The sequence below is a fragment of the Oncorhynchus nerka genome, linkage group LG27 (assembly GCF_034236695.1).
Source record: "Oncorhynchus nerka isolate Pitt River linkage group LG27, Oner_Uvic_2.0, whole genome shotgun sequence".
NCBI lineage: Eukaryota > Metazoa > Chordata > Actinopteri > Salmoniformes > Salmonidae > Oncorhynchus > Oncorhynchus nerka.
The window spans coordinates 287148-310338 of record NC_088422.1 but is presented as its reverse complement, the minus strand read 5'-3'; the positions used below and the strand labels follow the sequence as shown (position 1 = coordinate 310338).

At 44.5% G+C, this 23191-nt stretch overlaps 1 protein-coding gene across 5 annotated transcripts in view; it reads right to left on the bottom strand.

Annotated features, from left to right (window-relative positions):
• The window catches only part of slc4a4a (solute carrier family 4 member 4a), a 328181-nt gene that overhangs the window by 65555 nt on the left and 239435 nt on the right, over positions 1 to 23191 (bottom strand). For all 5 annotated transcript variants that reach the window (XM_065011302.1, XM_065011299.1, XM_065011301.1 and 2 more), the window contains 5 exons: positions 18422 to 18555; positions 17386 to 17660; positions 12277 to 12353; positions 11519 to 11704; positions 11175 to 11288 (listed from right to left, as the gene is read on the bottom strand). In XM_065011302.1, coding sequence (XP_064867374.1) covers positions 11175 to 11288; positions 11519 to 11704; positions 12277 to 12353; positions 17386 to 17660; positions 18422 to 18555 — 786 coding nt within the window. The remainder of the gene's footprint in view (positions 1 to 11174; positions 11289 to 11518; positions 11705 to 12276; positions 12354 to 17385; positions 17661 to 18421; positions 18556 to 23191) is intronic.

Sequence of the window (23191 nt, the reverse complement as noted above, 5' to 3'; positions counted from 1 at the left end):
CGGACTTTCAACAGACTCCAAAGATTTTCTATGGAGTTGAGATCTGGAGACTGGCTAGGCCACTTCAGGACATTGAAATGCTTCTTACGAAGCCTCTCCTTCGTTGCCCGGGCGGTGTGTTTGGGATCATTGTCATGCTGAAAGACCCAGCCACATTTCATATTCAATGCCCTTGCTGATGGAAAGAGGTTTTCACTCAAAATCTCACGATACATGGCCCCATTCATTATTTCCTTTACACGGATCAGTCGTCCTGGTCCCTTTGCAGAAAAACAGCCCGAAAGCATGATGTTTCCACCCCCATGCTTCACAGTAGGTATGGTGTTCTTTGGATGCAACTCGGCATTCTTTGTCCTCCAAACACGACGAGTTGAGTTTTTACCAAAAAGTTATATTTTGGTTTCATCTGACCATATGACATTCTCCCAATCTTCTTCTGGATCATCCAAATGCTCTCTAGCAAACTTCAGACGGGCATGTCATGTACTGGCTTAAGCAGGGGGACACGTCTGGCACTGCAGGATTTGAGTCCCTGGCGGCGTAGTGTGTTACTGATGGTAGGCTTTGTTACTTTGGTCCCAGCTCTCTGCAGGTCATTCACTAGGTCCCCCCGTGTGGTTCTGTGACTTTCGCTCACCGTTCTTGTGATCATTTTGACGCCACGGGGTGAGATCTTGCGTGGAGCCCCAGATCGAGGGAGATTATCAGTGGTATTCTATGTCTTCCATTTCCTAATAATTGCTCCCACAGTTGATTTCTTCAAACCAAGCTGCTTACCTATTGCAGATTCAGTCTTCCCAGTCTAGTGCAGGTCTACAATTTTGTTTCTGGTGTCCTTTGACAGCTCTTTGGTCTTGGCCATAGTGGAGTTTGGAGTGTGACTGTTTGAGGTTGTGGACAGGTGTCTTTTATACTGATAACAAGTTCAAACAGGTGCCATTAATACAGGTAACGAGTGGAGGACGGAGGAGCCTCTTAAAGAAGAGGGTACAGGTCTGTGAGAGCCAAAAATATTGTTTGTTTGTAGGTGACCAAATACTTATTTTCCACCATAATTTGCAAATAAATTCAGTTATGCATTAGTGGGCACTATTAAAATTTGTGGATGAAAAACATTCCCGTTTTAAACAAGATATTTTGTCACGAAAAGATGCTCGACTATGAAAATAATTGACAGCTTTGGAAAGAAGAGACTCTGACATTTCCAAAACTGCAAAGATGTTGTCTGTGAGTGCCACAGAACTGATGTTACAGGCGAAACCCAGATAAAAACCAACCAGGAAGTGCCGCATTTTTTGAAACGGCCTCATGCCAATGACTCCTTATATGGTTGTGAATGAGCTACGAATGAGCTTACGTTTTTCACGTATTCCCCAAGGTGTCTACAGCATTGTGACGTCTTTTTACGCATTCCCATTGAAGAATAGCCGTAAGGGAGCATATTTAGCAAGTGGTCGGTCACATGGTGTCTCCCGCAGAAAATCTTGCGTAAAATACTGAGGTAGACATTTTTCCAATCGCTTCTTATGAGAAACCAATTGCCTCAACGGATATGTTATCGAATATATATGTTAAAAACACCTTGAGGATGGATCCTAAACAACGTTTGCCGTGTTTCTGTCGATATCATGGAGCTAATTTTGAAAAAAGTTTGGCGTTGTAATGGTAGCATTTTCCGGTCGATTTCTCAGCCAAGCATGATGAACAAACGGGAGCTATTTCGCCTACCAAAATAATATTTTTGGAAAAAAGGAACATTTGCTATCTAACTGGGAGTCTCCTGAGTGAAAGCATCCGAAGTTCTTCAAAGGTAAATGATTTCATTTGGTTGCTTTTCTTATTTTGGTGAAAATGTTGCCTGCTGCCAGCAGAGCCTAGCATAGCATTATGCCATGATAAACTCACACAAATGCTTGTCTAGCGTTGGCTGTAACGCATATTTTGAAAATCTGAGATGACAGTGTTGTTAACAAAAGGCTAAGCTTGTGTTTGAATATATTTTATTTAATTTCATTTGCGATTTTCATGAATAGGAAAAGTTACTAGGGGTATTTATGTCCGCTGCGTTATGCTAATTCGTTTGTGGCTATGATTACGATCCCGGTTCCGGGATTGCTCGTCGCAAGAGGTTAAATCCTACAATGTGATTTTCTCTTTTCTTTCTTCATTTTGTCTGTCATAGTTGAAGTGTACCTATAATAAAAATTACAGTCCTCTCTCATCTTTTTAAGTGGGAGAACTTGCACAATTGGTGGCTGACTAAATACTTTTTTGCCCCACTGTATATACAGACTGCTACCTCTTGTCTTACCAGAGGCAGCTGTTCTATCTTGCCCCACCAGCTGTATTTTATCCATATTGTCATTCAGCCATGACTCGGTGAAACATAAGATATTGCGGTTTTTATTGGTAGGTTTCGTTGGTAGGATATTCATGATTGTAGCTTGTCATTTTGTTATCCAATGATTTTACGTTGGATAATACGACTGATGGCAAAGGCAGATGACCCACTCACCATCAGATCCGTACAAGGCACCCAGCCCTACGTCTCCGATATTTTTGTCTCTTTCTCCTGCGAATTGAGAACAAGTTCTCATTTACAACTGCGACCTGGCCAAGATAAAGTAAAGCAGTTCGACACATACAACAACACAGAGTTCTACATGGAATAAACAAACATACTGTCAATAAAACAGTAGAAATAAAAGAAAGTCTATATACAGTGTGTGCAAATGGAGTGAGGAGGTAAGGCAATAAATTTACCATAGTAGCGGAGTAATTACAATTGAGCAATTAAACACTGGAGTGATAAATGAGCAGATGATGATGTGCAAGTAGAAACACCGTGCCAAAGAGCAGAAAAGTAAATAAAAACAATATGGGGATGAGGTAGGTTGTTGGGTGGGCTATTTACAGATGGGCTATGTACAGCTGCAGCGATCGGTTAGCTGCTCAGATAGCTGATGCTTAAAGTTAGTAAGGGAAATATAAGTTTCCAGCTTCAGTGATTTTTGCATTTCATTCCAGTCATTGGCATGAGAGAACACGAAGGACTTGCGGCCAAAGGAGATGTTGGCTTTGGGGATGACTAGTGAGATATACCTGCTGGACCGCGTGTGACGGGTGGGTGTTGTTATCGTGACCAGTGAGCTGAGATAAGGTGGAGCTTTACCTAGCATAGACTTATAGATGACCTGGAGCCAGTGGGTCTGGCGACGAAAATGTAGCGAGGGCCAGCTGACGAGAGCATACAGGTCGCAGTGGTGGGTGGTGTAAGGGGATTTGGTGACAAAACGAATGGCTAGATAGACTGCATCCAGTTTGCTGAGTAGAGTTCTGGAAGCTATTTTGTAAATGACATCGCCGAAGTCAAGGATCGGTAGGATAGTCAGTTTTATGGATGAGGGCCTTGTCAGGTGCCTGAAGTAAATCCTGTGCGTCCAACTTCACGTCTGACATGTTAAACAAAATCTTTGTACAAGGCGAGTAAATGCTGTGCTGATTTCCAGAAGCTTTTTTCGGTCATAAGAGACTGTGGCAGAAACATTGTGTACAAAAAAAGTTACAAATAACGCAAAAAAACACACACAATTGGTTAAGAGCCCGTAAAAAGGGAGCCATCTCTGTCGCCTTTTATTCCTTTTTGCACATTTTGCAACATTACAACCTTGTTTTTATTGATTAAAAAGTTTTTCCCCTCATCAATGTTCACACAATACCCCATAATGAAGAAGCAAAAACTGTTTTTTATTTATTTGAGCAACTTTAACAAAATAAAAAACTGAAATATTACATTTACATAAATATTCTGACACTTTACTCAGTACTGTGTTGAAGCACCTTTGGCAGCGATTACATGTTAGAGTCTTCTTGGGTATGACCCTAAAAGCTTGGAATAACTGTATTTGGGGAGTTTCTCATTGTTCCCTGCAGATCCTTTCAAGCTCTGTCAGATAGGACAGGGAGCATCAATGCACAGCTATTTTCAGGTCTCTCCAGAGCTGTTTGATCGGGTTCAAGTCCGGGATCTGCCTGGACCACTCAAGGACATTCAGAGATTTGTCCCGAAGCCACTCCTGCATTTTCTAGACTGAGTGCTTAGGGTATTCAGAGGTATCTAACTTCAGAGTTCATTCTATTATGTGACCTAAACTGGGACATGCTTAACAACCCGGCAGTCCTACAATATAAGCTGGATGGCCTCAATCTCACAAATTAAGGAAGGAACCCACCAAGTACAACCCTAAATCCGTAAACATGGGCACCCTCATAGATATTATCCTGAACAACTTGCCCTCCAAATCCACCTCTGCTGTTTTCAATCAGGATCTCAGCGATCACTGCCTCATTGCCTGCATCCGCTATTGGTTCGTGGTCAAACGACCACCCCTCATCACTGTCAATCGCTCCCTAAAACACTTCTGCGAGCAGGCCTTTCTAATCGACCTGGCCCGGGTATCCTGGAAGGATGCCTGGTCATTCATTAAAATGAATTTTCTCACCATCTTAAATAAGTATGCCCCTTTCAAAAAAAATTGAACTAAGAACATATCTAGCCCTTGTTTCATTCCAGAACTGACTGGACTCGAACAGCACAAAAACATCCTGTGGCGGACTGCACTAGGATCGAATAGTCCCAGCGATATGACACTTTTCAGGGAAGTCAGGAACCAATACACACAGTCAGTCAGAAAAGCAAAGATTAGCTTTTTCAAACAGAAATTAGCATCCTGTAGCTCTAGCTCCAAAAAGTTTTAGGACACTGTCCATGGAGAATAAGAGCACCTCCTCCTGTGCTGACCCTCCCACTCTGACTGCCGTATTCTCTCTCTTTGCTCTTGTTTCCTTATTAGGATGCCGGTGGGCGGAGCCGGGAGGGTCGTCAGCAACATTACATTTACATTTAAGTCATTTAGCAGACGCTCTTATCCAGAGCGACTTACAACATGGGAAACACCTGGGCCCGGGTGAGTCCCAGGATAAATAGACCTCTTCCACATTCGTTGGTGGACTCTCTCCATACCTTTCTTCGCATATCTTTTATATATTTTATTTTCCAAAAACTCCAATTCAAAATACTCTCCTGCAACCCGCATCACCAATTTTAAAATCCACAATAGAAGCTAACCAGAAGCTAAACAGAAGCCAACCAGAAGCTAACCAGAAGCTAGCCAGAAGCTAACCAGAAGCTAGCCAGAAGCTAGCCAGTTTACTGGCTAATGTTAGTATTCAGCTAATCACGGTTTGTGGTCATCAGCTATCCTTTAGCTCGAAAATGTATCGCCAGTTTTGTACAACGCGACTCAGACCAGAACATACCAGACCTATTTTTCTCTCCATATCCCCGGATTTAAACCGCAAGCTCTGGACATTTATACCTGGATCTCGCAGCTAGCTAGCTGCTATCCGTGTGACTATTGGCTTACGTCGATCCCAGAGCAAACATAAATTATTCTGGAGCTTGCCAGCTGAAGAGTTCCATCAGCCACTCCTGGGCTACAATCACCTATCCGGACCCATTTTGCTGCCAATGTGGAGCTCCACCGGGCCTTCACGACTGGACTACCGACGTTATATGCCAGTTATCCAACTGGCCCCTCCGTCGCGACGTTACCTGAACGCCCATCTGCAGCCCGCTAATCGTTAGCTGCCTTATCGGCTGCTATCTGAATAGGACTATCGGGAAATATTTCTTGGGTCACTATAACTATATCTATTTTTCCAATTGGATTGATCCCCTCTACCACACGGAACCCCACTAATCTACCCACAGAAAAGCACAAGGTGGCTAAAAACAGACCTCCATCCTCTGCCAGCTTGCTACCGATGGCCCGGCTAGCTGTCTGAATCGCTGTGACCCCAACCAACCTCACTACTCACTGGACCCTTACAATTTGAACTTCTTCTTTTAAAAATCCACCTCTTTAAAAACAAGTCTCTCACCGTTGCTGCCTGCTATAGACAACCAGTTGTGCTCTGGACACCATGTGTGAACTGATTGCCACCCCATCTATCTTCAGAGCTTGTGCTGCTAGGCGACCTAAACTGGAACATGCTTAACACCCCAGACATCCTACAATCTAAGCTTGATGCCCTCAATCTCACACAAAGTATCAACGAATCTACCAGGTACCACCCCAAAGTCGTAAAACACGGGCACCCTCATAGATATCATCCTAACCAACTTGCCCTCTAAATACACCTCTGCTGTTTTCAACCAAGATCTCAGCGATCACTTTATCATTGCCTGCATCCATAATGGGTCAGCGGTCAAACGACCTCCACTCATCACTGTCAAACACTCCCTGAAACACTTCAGCGAGCAAGCCTTTCTAATCGACCTGGCCGGGGTATCCTGGAAGGATGTTGATCTCATCCCGTCAGTAGAGGATGCCTGGTTATTTTTTTTGTATGCCTTGCTCACCATCTTAAATAAGCATGCCCCATTCAAGAAATGTAGAACCAGGAAAAGATATAGCCCTTGGTTCTCTCCAGACCTGACTGCCCTTAACCAACACAAAAACAACCTATGGCGTTCTGCATAAGCATCGAACAGCCCCCGTGATATGCAACTTTTCAGGGAAGCTAGAAACCAATATACACAGGCAGTTAGAAAAGCCAAGGCTAGCTGTTTCAAGCAGAAATTTGCTTCCTGCAACACAAACTCAAAAATGTTCTGGGACACTGTAAAGTCCATGGAGAATAAGAACACCTCCTCCCAGCTGCCCACTGCACTGAAGATAGGTAATACTATGAACAACGATAATCGAATCAGCTGAGCTAGACAATCTGGACCCTCTCTTTCTAAAACTATCTGCCACAATTGTTGCAACCCCTATTTCCAGTCTGCTCAACCTCTTTTTCGTATAGTCCGAGATCCCTAAAGATTGGAAAGCTGCCGCGGTCATCCTCCTCTTCAAAGGGGGGGCCACTCTAGACCCAAACTGTTATAGACCTACAGTGCCTTGCGAAAGTATTCGGCCCCATTGAACTTTGCGACCTTTTGCCACATTTCAGGCTTCAAACATAAAGATATAAAACTGTATTTTTTTGTGAAGAATCAACAACAAGTGGGACACAATTGGGCGTGCAAAATTATTCAACCCCTTTACTTTCAGTGCAGCAAACTCTCTCCAGAAGTTCAGTGAGGATCTCTGAATGATCCAATGTTGACCTAAATGACTAATGATGATAAATACAATCCACCTGTGTGTAATCAAGTCTCCGTATAAATGCACCTGCACTGTGATAGTCTCAGAGGTCCGTTAAAAGCGCAGAGAGCATCATGAAGAACAAGGAACACACCAGGCAGGTCCGAGATACTGTTGTGAAGAAGTTTAAAGCCGGTTTTGGATACACAAAGATTTCCCAAGCTTTAAACATCCCAAGGAGCACTGTGCAAGCGATAATATTGAAATGGAAGGAGTATCAGACCACTGCAAATCTACCAAGACCTGGCCGTCCCTCTAAACTTTCAGCTCATACAAGGAGAAGACTGATCAGAGATGCAGCCAAGAGGCCCATGATCACTCTGGATGAACTGCAGAGATCTACAGCTGAGGTGGGAGACTCTGTCCATAGGACAACAATCAGTCGTATATTGCACAAATCTGGCCTTTATGGAAGAGTGGCAAGAAGAAAGCCATTTCTTAAAGATATCCATAAAAAGTGTTGTTTAAAGTTTGCCACAAGCCACCTGGGAGACACACCAAACATGTGGAAGAAGGTGCTCTGGTCAGATGAAACCAAAATTGAACTTTTTGGCAACAATGCAAAACGTTATGTTTGGCGTAAAAGCAACACAGCTCATCACCCTGAACACACCATCCCCACTGTCAAACATGGTGGTGGCAGCATCATGGTTTGGGCCTGCTTTTCTTCAGCAGGGACAGGGAAGATGCAAAAGACCTGAGACTGGGACGGAGATTTGTCTTCCAACAAGACAATGATCCAAAACATAAAGCAAAATCTACAATGGAATGGTTCAAAAATAAACATATCCAGGTGTTAGAATGGCCAAGTCAAAGTCCAGACCTGAATCCAATCGAGAACCTGTGGAAAGAACTGAAAACTGCTGTTCACAAATGCTCTCCATCCAACCTCACTGAGCTCGAGCTGTTTTGCAAGGAGGAATGGGAAAAAATGTCAGTCTCTCGATGTGCAAAACTGATAGAGACATACCCCAAGCGACTTACAGCTGTAATCGCAGCAAAAGGTGGCGCTACAAAGTATTAACTTAAGGGGGCTGAATAATTTTGCACGTCCAATTTTTCAGTTTTTGATTTGTTAAACTTTTTTGAAATATCCAATAAATGTCGTTCCACTTCATGATTGTGTCCCACTTGTTGTTGATTCTTCACAAAAAAATACAGTTTTAAATCTTTATGTTTGAAGCCTGAAATGTGGCAAAAGGTTGCAAAGTTCAAGGGGGCCGAATACTTTCGCAAGGCACTGTATATCCATCCTGCACTGCCTCTCTAAAGACTTCGAAAGCCTAGTTATAAACAGATCACTGAGCATTTCGAATCCCACCGTACCTTCTCCGCTGTGCAATCCGGTTTCCGAGCTTGTCACGGGTGCACCTCAACCACGCTCAAGGTACTAAATGATATCATAACCGTCATCGATAAAAGAAGGTACTGTGCAGCCATCTTCATTGACCTGGCCAAGGCTTTTGACTCTGTCAATCACCACATTCTTATGGGTAGAGTCAGCAGCCTTTCTTTCTCAAATGATTGCCACGCCTGGTTCACCAAATACTTCTCAGATAGAGTTTAGTGTGTCAAATCAGAGGGCCTGTTGTCCCGACCTCTGGCAGTCTCTATGGGGGTACCACAGGGTTCAAATCTAGGGCCGACTCTTTTCTCTGTATATATCAACGATGTCGTTCTTGCTGCGGGTGATTCCATGATCCACCTCTACGCAGACGACACCATTCTGTATACATCTGGCCCTTCTTTGGACACGGTTAACTTCTTGGCACACCCATCCCTTTAGCGGGATAATTTTCGTCTACAACCATTTTGTAGAGCGCCAAATTCAAATTAAATTACTAAAATATTTAATTTTCATGAAATCACAAGTGCAATATAGCAAAACACAGCTTAGCTTGTTGTTAATCCACCTGGCATGTCAGATTTCAAAACATCTTTACAGCAAAAGCTATACAAGTGTTTATGTTAGGAAATCTCTCTCAGCAGACAAAACATTCCAAACATCTAGCAGCAAAGTAGATTGGTCACGAAAGTCAGAAAAGCAATCAAATGAATCGCTTACCTTTGATGATCTTCGGATGGTCGCACTCACGAGACTCCCACTTACACAATACATGTTCCTTTTGTTCCATAAAGATCATTTTTATATCCAAAATACCTCCATTTGGTTGACACGTTTTGTCCAGAAATCCACAGGCTCGTGCAGGTCATGACGGGCAGATGAAAATTCCAAATTGTATCCGTAAAGTTTGTAGAAACATGTCAAACGTTTTTTATAATCAATCCTCAGGTTGTTTTTACAATGAATAATCGATAATATTTCAACCGGACCGTAGCTTTTTCGATAGGAGAGAGAGAGAAAATGTCTGCTCCAAGCTGTTGCTCATGCAAAACTCTGCTGGCACCCAGCCATCCACTGACGCGAAGCGATTGTTCTCGCTCATTTTTAAGAATAAAAGCCTGAAACTATGTCTAAAGACTGTTTACACCATGTGGAAGCCATAGGGGAAGGAATCTGGTTGATATCCTTGTAAATGGAGGGAAGGCATGCAATGGAACAGGGAGATTTGTTTCTCTTAATTACTTCATGGGTGGATTTCCTCAGGTTTTCGCCTCCAATATCAGTTCTGTTATACTCACAGACAATATTTTGACAGTTTTGGAAACTTTAGAGTGTTTTCTATCCTAATCTGACAATTATATGCATATTCTAGATTCTGGGCCTGAGAAATAGGCAGTTTCATTTGGGTACGTTTTTCATCCAAACATCAAAATACTTCCACCTACACTCAACAGGTTAACTTCTTATGGGTAGGTGGGACGGTAGCGTCCCACCTGGCCAACATCTGGTGAAATTGCAGAGCGCAAAATTCAAATTACAGTATTATAAATATTTAACTTACATAAAATCACAAGTGTAATACATCAAAATAAAGCTGAACTTCTTGTTAATCCAGCCGTGGTGTCAGATTTCAAAAAGGCTTTACGGCGAAAGCAAACCATGTGATTATCTGAGGACGATTATCTATTGTGTTATCGACTGTACACTTGTTTATTCCATGTGTAACTCTGTGTTGTTTGTGTCGAACTGCTTTGCTTTATCTTGGCCATGTTGCAGTAAATGAGAACTTGTTATCAATTAACCTACCTGGTTAAATTAATTGTGAAATAAAATAGAACGGTTGGAAGGTTAACATTCTCCCCCAGTTTGAGGTCCTGAGCGCTCTGGAGCAGGTTTTCGTCAAGGATCTCTCTGTACTTTGCTCCTTTCATCTTTCCCACGATCCTGACTAGTCTCCCAGTCCCTGCCACTGAATATAATCCCCACAGCATGATGCTGCCACCAGCACGCTTCACTGTAGGGATGGTGCCAGTATTCCTCTAGACATAATGCTTGGCATTCAGGCCAAAGACTTCAATCTTGGTTTCATCAGACTAGAAAATCTTGTTTCTCATGATCTGAGTCTTTAGGTGCCTTTTGGCAAACTCCAAGTGGGCTGTCATGTGCCTTTTACTAAGAAGTGGCTTCCGTCTGGTCACTCTACCATAAAGGCCTGATCGGTGGAGTGCTGCAGAGATGGCTGTCCTTCTGGAAGGTTCTCCCATCTCCACAGAGGAACTCTGGAGGTCTGTCAGAGTGACCATCGGGATCTTGGTCACCTCCCTGACCAAGGTCCTTCTCCCCCAATTGCTCAGTTTCGCCAGGCGGCCAGCTCTAGGAAGAGTCTTGGTGGTTCCAAACTTCTCCATTTAAGAATGATGGAGGCCACTGTGTTCTTGGGGACGTTCAATGCTTCAGAAATGTTTTGGTAACCGTCCCCAGATCTGTGCCTCGACACAATTCTGTTTCGTAGCTCTACGGACAATTCCTTTGACCTCATGGCTTGGTCTTTGCTCTGACATGCACTGTCAACTGTGGGACCTTAAATAGACAGGTGTGAAATCTGAAATTATCCTTACCTTGAACTCAGTTGGGACTATGAGCTTGGGAGTGTCCACTCCTACTAGCATGTCCACACCGCAAAAGATCAGGATGGCCAAGATAATGGCAAAGTCACTGATTAGTTTCCTCACCTACACAGAGAGAAACACACATGTAACCAAGCACAGATTAGGGTTACAAACATTACCTACACAGAGATATACATGTACAATGACAGTCACAATATCAGGGTTAGGTGTGTACAGTAGGGGTAGGTGTGTACAGTAGGGTTAGGTGTGCACAATAGGGTTAGGTGTGTACAGTAGGGGAAGAGTAGGTGTGTACAGTAGGGTTAGGGTTAGGGTAAGGGTTAAGTACTGACCCATGTAGGGAAGAAAGGACTGGTCTTGAACTTCTTCAGCATCATGGAGGTAGTGTAGGTTCCCAGGAAAAGGATGAAGGAGATCAGAGTGATGTCAGGAACATATTTACATGCCTTCCCCACCAGCTCTCCTCCATACTTCACACAATCCTTCTTAGACAGGGACGACCACGTGGCATTCAGAGGCTGCGGACACAAAAAAGTATTCAGAGAATGCAGAGACAAAACAATGAGAGGCTGTAGAGACAAAATAATATGAGAGGCTGTAGAGACAAAACAATATGAGGCTGTAGAGACAAAACAATGAGAGGCTGTAGAGACAAAACAATGAGAGGCTGTAGAGACAAAACAATATGAGAGGCTGTAGAGACAAAACAATATGAGAGGCTGTAGAGACAAAACAATGAGAGGCTGTAGAGACAAAACAATGAGAGGCTGTAGAGACAAAACAATATGAGAGGCTGTAGAGACAAAACAATATGAGAGGCTGTAGAGACAAAACAATATGAGAGGCTGTAGAGACAAAACAATATGAGAGGCTGTAGAGACAAAACAATGAGAGGCTGTAGAGACAAAACAATATGCCCCTTTAGACGTATTATTTGGGCCCCTATTGTTTTTATGGGTTTGTGGTTAGGGGTTAGGGGTTAGAGTTTGCAGTTTGGGTACTTACTAGATCAATGTTGTTGAAGTACCAGATAGCAGTGCTATCAGCATACTGAAGATGTAGGGTTAGGGGTATGGGTTGGGGGACTTACTAGATCAGTGTTGTTGAAGTACCAGACAGCAGTGCTATCAGCATCCAGAGGATCTCCAAACACCTCCGTACTGTTTTCTGGAGGACAACAAGAGAACAAATCAGTCTCATAAATAATCTAGATGTTAAGAGATTAATTTTACTGCAAGAGTTAAAGGCCATGACCAAGAGAAGCAACCAACCTGGCATCCCACCATTATCCCTGCAGCAGACAACCTGGCATCCCACCATTACCCCTGCAGCAGCCAACCTGGCATCCCACCATTACCCCTGCAGCAGCCAACCTGGCATCCCACCATTACCCCTGCAGCAGCCAACCTGGCATTCCACCATGACCCCATCAAAAGCAGCCAACCTGGCATCTCACCATTACCCCTGCAGCAGCCAACCTGGCATCCCACCATTACCCCTGCAGCAGCCTACCTGGCATCCCACCATTACCCCTGCAGCAGCCAACCTGGCATTCCACCATGACCCCTTCAAAAGCAGCCAACCTGGCATCTCACCATTACCCCTGCAGCAGCCAACCTGGCATCCCACCATTACCCCTGCAGCAGCCAACCTGGCATTCCACCATGACCCCTTCAAAAGCAACCAACCTGGCATCCCACCATGACCCCTTCAAAAGCAACCAACCTGGCATCCCACCATTACCCCTTCAGCAGCCAACCTGGCATTCCACCATGACCCCTTCAAAAGCAGCCAACCTGGCATCCCACCATTACCTCTGCAGCAGCCAACCTGGCATCCCACCATTACCCCTGCAGCAGCCAACCTGGCATCTCACCATTACCCCTGCAGCAGACAACCTGGCATCCCACCATGACCCCTTCAAAAGCAGCCAACCTGGCATCCCACCATTACCCCTGCAGCAGCCAACCTGGCATCCCACCATGACCCCTGCAGCAGACAACCTGGCATCCCACCATTACCCCTGCAGCAGACAACCTGGCATCCCACCATGACCCCTTCAAAAGCAGCCAACCTGGCATCCCACCATGACCCCTTCAAAAGCAGCCAACCTGGCATCCCACCATTACCCCTGCAGCAGCCAACCTGGCATCCCACCATGACCCCTTCAACAGCAACCAACCTGGCATATCAGCATTACCCCTGCAGCAGCCAACCTGGCATCCCACCATTACCCCTGCAGCAGCCAACCTGGCATCTCACCATTACCCCTGCAGCAGACAACCTGGCATCCCACCATGACCCCTTCAAAAGCAGCCAACCTGGCATCCCACCATTACCCCTGCAGCAGCCAACCTGGCATCCCACCATGACCCCTGCAGCAGACAACCTGGCATCCCACCATTACCTCTGCAGCAGACAACCTGGCATCCCACCATGACCCCTTCAAAAGCAGCCAACCTGGCATCCCACCATGACCCCTTCAAAAGCAGCCAACCTGGCATCCCACCATGACCCCTTCAAAAGCAGCCAACCTGGCATCCCACCATTACCCCTGCAGTGGCATCCCACCATGACCCCTTCAACAGCAACCAACCTGGCATCCCAGCATGACCCATTCAACAGCAACTGGGAACTCATTTAAACATCTGTTGTTTCCCTCCAGAGATTCCAGGGCAGAATACAAATGTAGTCAATCAGGATCAGACGAGCACCACAGATTATCCATTATATTGACCTGATAGTCAGCAGAGGGAGCACCCCCCTATCCACACCGTAGGAACAGTAGTGGAGAAGGTGGAACGTTTTAAGTGACTTTAGAGCTGTAACTTAACAAAATGTCAAGGGGTCTGAATACTTTCCGAATACACTGTACAAACGCCACAACGGTTTCCACTAGTTACCACAGTCACAAAATCAAATTGCCCATATTGTAAAAATGCATATTATTATTATTATTATTTAATTTTTTTGGGGGGGAGGGGGTTGGTTCTAATTTAAGGTTAGCATTAGGCATAAGGTTAGCAGTGTGGTTAAGGTTAGGTTTAAAATCACATTTTAAGGAGAGAAATTGTAGAAAAAGTGGCATTTATGACTTTGAGGCTGTGGTAACTAGTCATGACAAGGCATAACTCCGATACAAAGTGTTTTTTTATCAAAGTTGCCGGGATGTCACTTATATCAGTACACTTTTAACAACCTAATCATTAGAAAACTTCTATTCAAACTAATAAGCCACAAGTAGCAAATAAGCCATTACATATTTTGTTAAACAAATTATACACTCGCTCACTGACCTCCATACAAAAACTCCTCGCTTGGTGAGTGAAAAAACAACAAAAAAACACCTGCTGGTGAAGACAGATTTTGGGCCCAGTTAGACCTCTCGCTCTTCTTCTCTGCTAACGTCCACAACCTGGCACCTTTGAAACATTTTTATCTCTGTGGTCACATGAAGAACCAACACCTCTCCAACCTCAACAACACAGTGGTTATTTCCATCACCTTCTACAAAAGTATTGTTGAGACTATTCCACCTAATTCACTGTAGTATTCACTTTACGACTATTTCTCATGCTTTATCTCTGCAAGATAATGAGCAATAAATTACTGTTCTTCTCCTTTTCTTTCTCACTACAGTATAATGTTGACTATTCACTTGTTTCACCACAGACTGCAGTATCACTTTGACTATTTAATGTGTTTCACTACAGTATAATGTTGACTATTCACTTGTTTCACAACAGACTACAGCATCACTTTGAATATTTCACCTTTTTCACTAGATTATAGTATGTGACCCGATTCAGGAAACTTGGTGAATGTCTCAAGCCACGACTTCACAGGAGAGCTGTTTGAATGTAAAACATTTTTTTAACAATCAAAATACGTTTTTTGGCAGAAATGCCTTCTTGAACATGTGAACTTCCATGTGCCTTAATAACAAACTTGTATGCCGTTGTTAAATTACAAGCCTTGTTGGTTTAGCCACAGAGAAAGTTGGCAATCTTCACAGTAGCTAAGATTGGCTAAAATAATGAGTGGGCTGGACATGCCGAGAGAGAAGTTCGGATTGGTCTGCCATATTGAAGGCTTCTGTCTATTTGAGCTCGTCAATCTGGGTTGGTAATCCTGTCGAACACTGCTTTTCTTTTATATATTGTGTAGTGGAACTGCATAAGTGTTGCTCTCCATTTTCTGGAGGATCAAGTTTTGTAATCAGTGGAATTAGAGTATGATAGCTAAGGAGATGGAGAAAACACCTGTCTCCGGATTACAAAACACCTGTTTCTGGATTACAAAACACCTGTCTCTGGATTACAAAACACCTGTCTCTGGATTACAAAACACCTGTCTCTGGATTACAAAACACCTGTCTCTGGATTACAAAACACCTGTCTCTGGATTACAAAACACCTGTCTCCGGATTACAAAACACCTGTCTCCGGATTACAAAACACCTGTCTCTGGATTACAAAACACCTGTCTCTGGATTACAAAACACCTGTCTCCGGATTACATCTTCAGGGAAACCATGGTATGGCATTCCTGACAGGTAGAAGCATCCATGATGCATTGTGATGAATGCAGGTAAGATAGTCTAGTGTTAGCTAGCTACATTTTCAGATATGACACATTTTAAATTTTGACAGAGAGTGGTTTCATTTCAAGCTAAAGTGTACTGTTAGCTAGCTAGCTAACATTAGCTGACTGGCTCCCTAGCTGACATTATTATTCTCTTCCAGAGCCATTTGCTTGTCTAGTTAGAGCCTAATGTTAGCTAGCTAATACTGAACATGGTTGGTTAGCTCCCAGCACTGTGGCATTGATTCCACTTTGTTCATTGTTGTTTAACTAGCTAATGTTAGCTGGCTGACTTGTTAGCTAATATTACATGACGTGTGTGGTCTTAAACGTTGTTTACCTAGCTAGGTTCATTGTTTACCGAGCTAGCTAGCTAGAGGAGCTCTTCACTAGATACCAAAACATTCAACAGGTGATTTTCTCAAACTTGAGTTTACAAGTTGATCACCTTTCAAAGCATAATTACTTTCCCATTGTTCCTCAAATGCAGTGTAAGATATACAATTTTGTAGCTCTGAGTCTCTACTTTTATCCAATGTAAAAAACACCATTTCACATTTTGCTACATCAGACCGAAACCAGGTGGTGAGTCACGAATACTTTTGACTATTTGACTTGTTTCACTACAGACTGCAGTATAATTTTGACTATTTCACAGATCCACAGATGATCCAATCTCTATTGCACTCCACACTGCCCTTTCATACCTGGACAAAATGAACACCTATGTGAGAATGTTATTCATTGACTACAGCTCAGCGTTCAACACCATAGTGCCCTCAAAGCTCATCACTAAGCTAAGGATCCTGGGACTAAACACCTCCCTCTGCAACTGGATCCTGGACTTGGATCCTGACGGGCCGCCCCCAGGTGGTGAGGGTAGGTAACAACACATCTGCCATGCTGATCCTCAACACTGGAGCCCCCCAGGGGTGCGTGCTTTGTCCCCTCCTGTACTCCCTGTTCACCCACGACTACATGGCCAGGCACAACTCCAACACCAGAATAACAACTTATCCCTCAACGTAACCAAGACTAAGGAGATTATTGTGGACCACAGGAAAAGGAGGGCCGAGCCCCCATTCTCATTGACGGGGCTGTAGTGGAGCAGGTTGAGAGCTTCAAGTTCCTTGGGGTCCACATCACCAACAAATTAGAATGGTCCAAACACACCAAGACTGTCGTGAAGAGGGCACGACAAAGCCTATTCCCCCTCAGGAAACTAAAAAGATTTGGCATGGGTCCTGAGATCCTCAAAATGTTCTACTGTCTTCACATGAACTGGGCAGAGTCTGACGAGAAAGTGAGAAAAAATGTTTCTGAAAAGCTGCAGATGGATTATACAAAGATTGAGGCGGAGCGCACCGACTTGTCTGAAATACCTGTAACCAACCTAGGTGACAGACCCAGGCCGATAGTGGTCAAGTTCCTGAGGTTTAAGGACAAGATGACTGTTCTGCAGAGAGCCAAGAACTTCAGAGGAACCAACATTTTCCTCAATTAGGACTTTTCTGAAGCCTCTCCCAGCCATGAAAGCTTAAGTTGGTAGGTAGGTCTTACCTAATATGGTAGGGGCTATACACATGCAGTGGGTAGTTGAGTAGGTAGGTCTTACCTAAGATGGTAGGGGCCATACACATACAGTCATACTGGGTGACATAGTCAATCTGGTAGTCAGAGTTGATGGGGTAGTAGTCAGCCAGCTTCAGCATCTTCTTGAAGGCATCATAGATGAAGATGAAGGAGATGAGGCAGGAGAAGCCCTCCTCTGTGAATCGGGTGAAGTACTGAACCATGTAGCTGGCGTCAGTAGCAACCAGCAGCAGACAAAAGAACGCAGACCACAGACCAATCCACAGCCGGAACTCCAGATAGTCAAAGTCATTGTCTCTGGAGGAGAAAGGAGAAAGACAGGAATAGAGAGAGGAGAGGGAATCACCATGGTTAGTTACTGTAACAACAGCAACCATCACCATAATTCAACCATGGTTAGTTAGAACTCCAGATTGTCGAAGTAATTGTACATGGTTAGTTAGAACTCCAGATTGTCGAAGTAATTGTACATGGTTAGTTAGAACTCTAGGTAGTCAAAGTCATTGTACATGGTTAGTTAGAACTCTAGGTAGTCAAAGTAATTGTACATGGTTAGTTAGAACTCCAGATAGTCAAAGTCATTGTACATGATTAGTTAGAACTCTAGGTAGTCAAAGTAATTGTACATGGTTAGTTAGAACTCCAGATAGTCAAAGTCATTGTACATGGTTAGTTAGAACTCCAGATAGTCAAGTCATTGTACATGGTTAGTTAGAACTCTAGGTAGTCAAAGTACTTGTACATGGTTAGTTAGAACTCCAGATAGTCAAGTCATTGTACATGGTTAGTTAGAACTCCAGATAGTCAAAGTCATTGTACATGATTAGTTAGAACTCTAGGTAGTCAAAGTAATTGTACATGGTTAGTTAGAACTCCAGATAGTCAAGTCATTGTACATGGTTAGTTAGAACTCCAGATAGTCAAGTCATTGTACATGGTTAGTTAGAACTCCAGATAGTCAAGTCATTGTACATGGTTAGTTAGAACTCCAGATAGTCAATTCATTGTACATGGTTAGATAGAACCCCATGATTGCGAGGTAAAGTGAAGATCCTAACTTGCTGAAGTTGAAGAGCAGCCTCTCGAAGACCAGAACAGGTCCAGTGCTGCTGAGGATGGTGAGAGGCTGGCCAGCCAGCAGACAGAAGATCCCTCCAGATACCGCCGTGCCCAGGAAGCTCTCCAACACACCCTGGAGTAAACAGTAGAACACAGTAGAGCAGATCTTTAAAACATTAGAACACAGCTTTATGCGCTATTACACATCTATAGTGCATTATAACATAGTGTAACCCCAACACAGAAGCAGAGTATAAGAGTACAGCAGGGAGTTGAACTGTGCTCATGGTGGTGGGCTACAGAGGACAGGAAAGGGGTGAGAGGGCTTCCTGCCCAAGAGGAAATATCTGTTCTCTCTCTGAAACTTCACTGTCATCCAACTAGGAACGGGAGAGGCACTGGCAGGAGGTTTTAGTAAAAATACAAATGTCTGAAAAACATTCTGGGGGAAAACGATCATTGAAATAACTAAAATAAATGATATACTCTTCACTCTGTCCAGCTTGCTAAACATCATCAAAACAAATGCTAGGCTGTCAAGAGGGCATAGACAATTCCAAAAGTGATGGATAGAGTACTATATTTTGCTAATTTTAGCCAATGAGGAAATATATGTATTTTTAAATAGGGTACCTCCAGACCACAGTGAAAACTGAATGTGGCGAATTGGGAAAAATGAGTTTGACAATCCTGATCTACATCCTGATAGTTTAACACCCCTGATCTAAATCCTGATAGTTTAACATCCCTGATCTACATCCTGATAGTTTAACATCCCTGATCTACATCCTGATAGTTTAACACCCCTGATCTACATCCTGATAGTTTAACACCCCTGATCTACATCCTGACAGTTTAACACCCCTGATGATACCCCTGATCTACATCCTGATAGTTTCACACCCCTGATCTACATCCTGACAGTTTAACACCCCTGATCTACAACCTGACAGTTTAACACCCCTGATCTACATCCTAATAGTTTAATACCCCTGATGATACCCCTGATCTACATCCTGATAGTTTAATACCCCTGATGATACCCCTGATCTACATCCTGATGGTTTAACACACCTGATCTACAACCTGACAGTTTAACACCCCTGATGATACCCCTGATCTACATCCTGATAGTTTAACACCCCTGATGATACCCCTGATCTACGTCCTGACAGTTTAACACCCCTGATGATACCCCTGATCTACATCCTGACAGTTTAACACCCCTGATGATACCCCTGATCTACATCCTGACAGTTTAACACCCCTGATGATACCCCTGATCTACATCCTGACAGTTTAACACCCCTGATGATACCCCTGATCTACATCCTGACAGTTTAACACCCCTGATGATACCCCTGATCTACATCCTGATAGTTTAACACCCCTGATGATACCCCTGATCTACGTCCTAATAGTTTAACACCCCTGATCTACATCCTGATAGTTTAACACCCCTGATGATACCCCTGATCTACATCCTAATAGTTTAATACCCCTGATCTACATCCTGACAGTTTAACACCCCTGATGATACCCCTGATCTACATCCTGACAGTTTAACACCCCTGATGATACCCCTGATCTACATCCTGATAGTTTAACACCCCTGATGATACCCCTGATCTACGTCCTAATAGTTTAACACCCCTGATCTACATCCTAATAGTTTAACACCCCTGATGATACCCCTGATCTACATCCTGACAGTTTAACACCCATGATGATACCCCTGATCTACATCCTAATAGTTTAACACCCCTGATGATACCCCTGATCTACATCCTGATAGTTTAACACACCTGATCTACATCCTGATAGTTTAACATCCCTGATCTACATCCTGATAGTTTAACACACCTGATCTACTACCTGACAGTTTAACAGCCCTGATGATACCCCTGATCTACATCCTAATAGTTTAATACCCCTTATCTACATCCTAATAGTTTAACACCCCTGATGATACCCCTGATCTACATCCTGACAGTTTAACACCCCTGATGAAACCCCTGATCTACATCCTGACAGTTTAACACCCCTGATATACATCCTGACAGTTTAACACCCCTGATCTACATCCTGATAGTTTAATACCCCTTATCTACGTCCTAATAGTTTAACACCCCTGATGATAGCCCTGATCTACATCCTGACAGTTTAACACCCCTGATGATACCCCTGATCTACATCCTGATAGTTTAACACCTCTGATGATAGCCCTGATCTACATCCTGATAGTTTAACACCCCTGATCTACATCCTGATAGTTTAACACCCCTGATGATACCCCTGATCTACATCCTGATAGTTTAACACCCCTGATGATACCCCTGATCTACATCCTGATAGTTTAACACCCCTGATGATACCCCTGATCTACATCCTGATAGTTTAACACCCCTGATCTACATCCTGATAGTTTAACATCCCTGATCTACATCCTGATAGTTTAACATCCCTGATCCATGATCTTCATACTATGATTGACAGTTTGACCCCTTTTATACATCTTAATAGTTTAGAAGTGGCAGGTAGCCTAGTGGTTAGAGCAGGTAGCCTAGTGGTTAGAGCAGGTAGCCTAGTGGTTAGAGCAGGTAGCCTAGTGGTTAGAGCAGGTAGCCTAGTGGTTAGAGCATTGGGCCAGTAACCAGCAGGTAGCCTAGTGGTTAGAGTGTTGGGTCAGTAACCAGCAGGTAGCCTAGTGGTTAGAGTGTTGGGTCAGTAACCAGCAGGTAGCCTAGTGGTTAGAGTGTTGGGCCAGTAACCAGCAGGTAGCCTAGTGGTTAGAGCGTTGGGCCAGTAACCAGCAGGTAGCCTAGTGGTCAGTGTTGGGGCAGTAACCAGCAGGTAGCCTAGTGGTTAGAGCGTTGGACTAGTAACCAGCAGGTAGCCTAGTGGTTAGAGTGTTGGGCCAGTAACCAGCAGGTAGCCTAGTGGTTAGAGTGTTGGGCCAGTAACCAGCAGGTAGCCTAGTGGTTAGAGCATTGGGCCAGTAACCAGCAGGTAGCCTAGTGGTTAGAGTGTTGGGCCAGTAACCAGCAGGTAGCCTAGTGGTTAGAGCATTGGGCCAGTAACCAGCAGGTAGCCTAGTGGTTAAAGCGTTGGGCCAGTAACCAGCAGGTAGCCTAGTGGTCAGTGTTGGGGCAGTAACCAGCAGGTAGCCTAGTGGTTAGAGTGTTGGGGCAGTAACCAGCAGTTAGCCTAGTGGTTAGAGTGTTGGGCCAGTAACCAGCAGGTAGCCTAGTGGTTAGAGCGTTGGGCCAGTAACCAGCAGGTAGCCTAGTGGTTAGAGCATTGGGGCAGTAACCAGCAGGTAGCCTAGTGGTTAGAGTGTTGGGCCAGTAACCAGCAGGTAGCCTAGTGGTTAGAGCGTTGGGCCAGTAACCAGCAGGTAGCCTAGTGGTTAGAGTGTTGGGCCAGTAACCAGCAGGTAGCCTAGTGGTTAGAGCGTTGGGCCAGTAACCAGCAGGTAGCCTAGTGGTTAGAGCAGGTAGCCTAGTGGTTAGAGCATTGGGGCAGTAACCAGCAGGTAGCCTAGTGGTTAGAGCATTGGGCCAGTAACCAGCAGGTAGCCTAGTGGTTAGAGCATTGGGCCAGTAACCAGCAGGTAGCCTAGTGGTTAGAGTGTTGGGTCAGTAACCAGCAGGTAGCCTAGTGGTTAGAGTGTTGGGCCAGTAACCAGCAGGTAGCAAAGTGGTTAGAGCGTTGGGCCAGTAACCAGCAGGTAGCCTAGTGGTTAGAGCGTTGGGCCAGTAATCAGCAGGTAGCCTAGTGGTTAGAGCGTTGGGCCAGTAATCAGCAGGTAGCCTAGTGGTTAGAGCGTTGGGCCAGTAATCAGCAGGTAGCCTAGTGGTTAGAGCGTTGGGCCAGTAATCAGCAGGTAGCCTAGTGGTTAGAGCGTTTGGCCAGTAACCAGCAGGTAGCCTAGTGATTAGAGCGTTAGGCCAGCAACCAGCAGGTAGCCTAGTGGTTAGAGCATTGGGCCAGTAACCAGCAGGTAGCCTAGTGGTTAGAGTGTTGGGCCAGTAACCAGCAGGTAGCCTAGTGTTTAGAGCATTGGGCCAGTAACCAGCAGGTAGCCTAGTGGTTAGAGCGTTGGGGCAGTAACCAGCAGGTAGCCTAGTGGTTAGAGTGTTGGGGCAGTAACCAGCAGTTAGCCTAGTGGTTAGAGCATTGGGCCAGTAACAAGCAGGTAGCCTAGTGTTTAGAGCATTGGGCCAGTAACCAGCAGGTAGCCTAGTGATTAGAGCGTTAGGCCAGTAACCAGCAGGTAGCCTAGTGGTTAGAGCATTGGGCCAGTAACCAGCAGGTAGCCTAGTGGTTAGAGTGTTGGGCCAGGAACCAGCAGGTAGCCTAGTGGTTAGAGCATTGGGCCAGTAACCAGCAGGTAGCCTAGTGGTTAGAGCGTTGGGGCAGTAACCAGCAGGTAGCCTAGTGGTTAGAGCGTTGGGGCAGTAACCAGCAGTTAGCCTAGTGGTTTGAGTGTTGGGCCAGTAACCAGCAGGTAGCCTAGTGGTTAGAGCATTGGGCCAGTAACCAGCAGGTACCCTAGTGATTAGAGCGTTGGGCCAGTAACCAGCAGGTAGCCTAGTGATTAGAGCGTTAGGACAGTAACCAGCAGGTAGCCTAGTGATTAGAGCGTTGGGCCAGTAACCAGCAGGTAGCCTAGTGATTAGAGCGTTGGGCCAGTAACCAGCAGGTAGCCTAGTGGTTAGAGCGTTGGGCCAGTAACCAGCAGGTAGCCTAGTGGTTAGAGCGTTGGG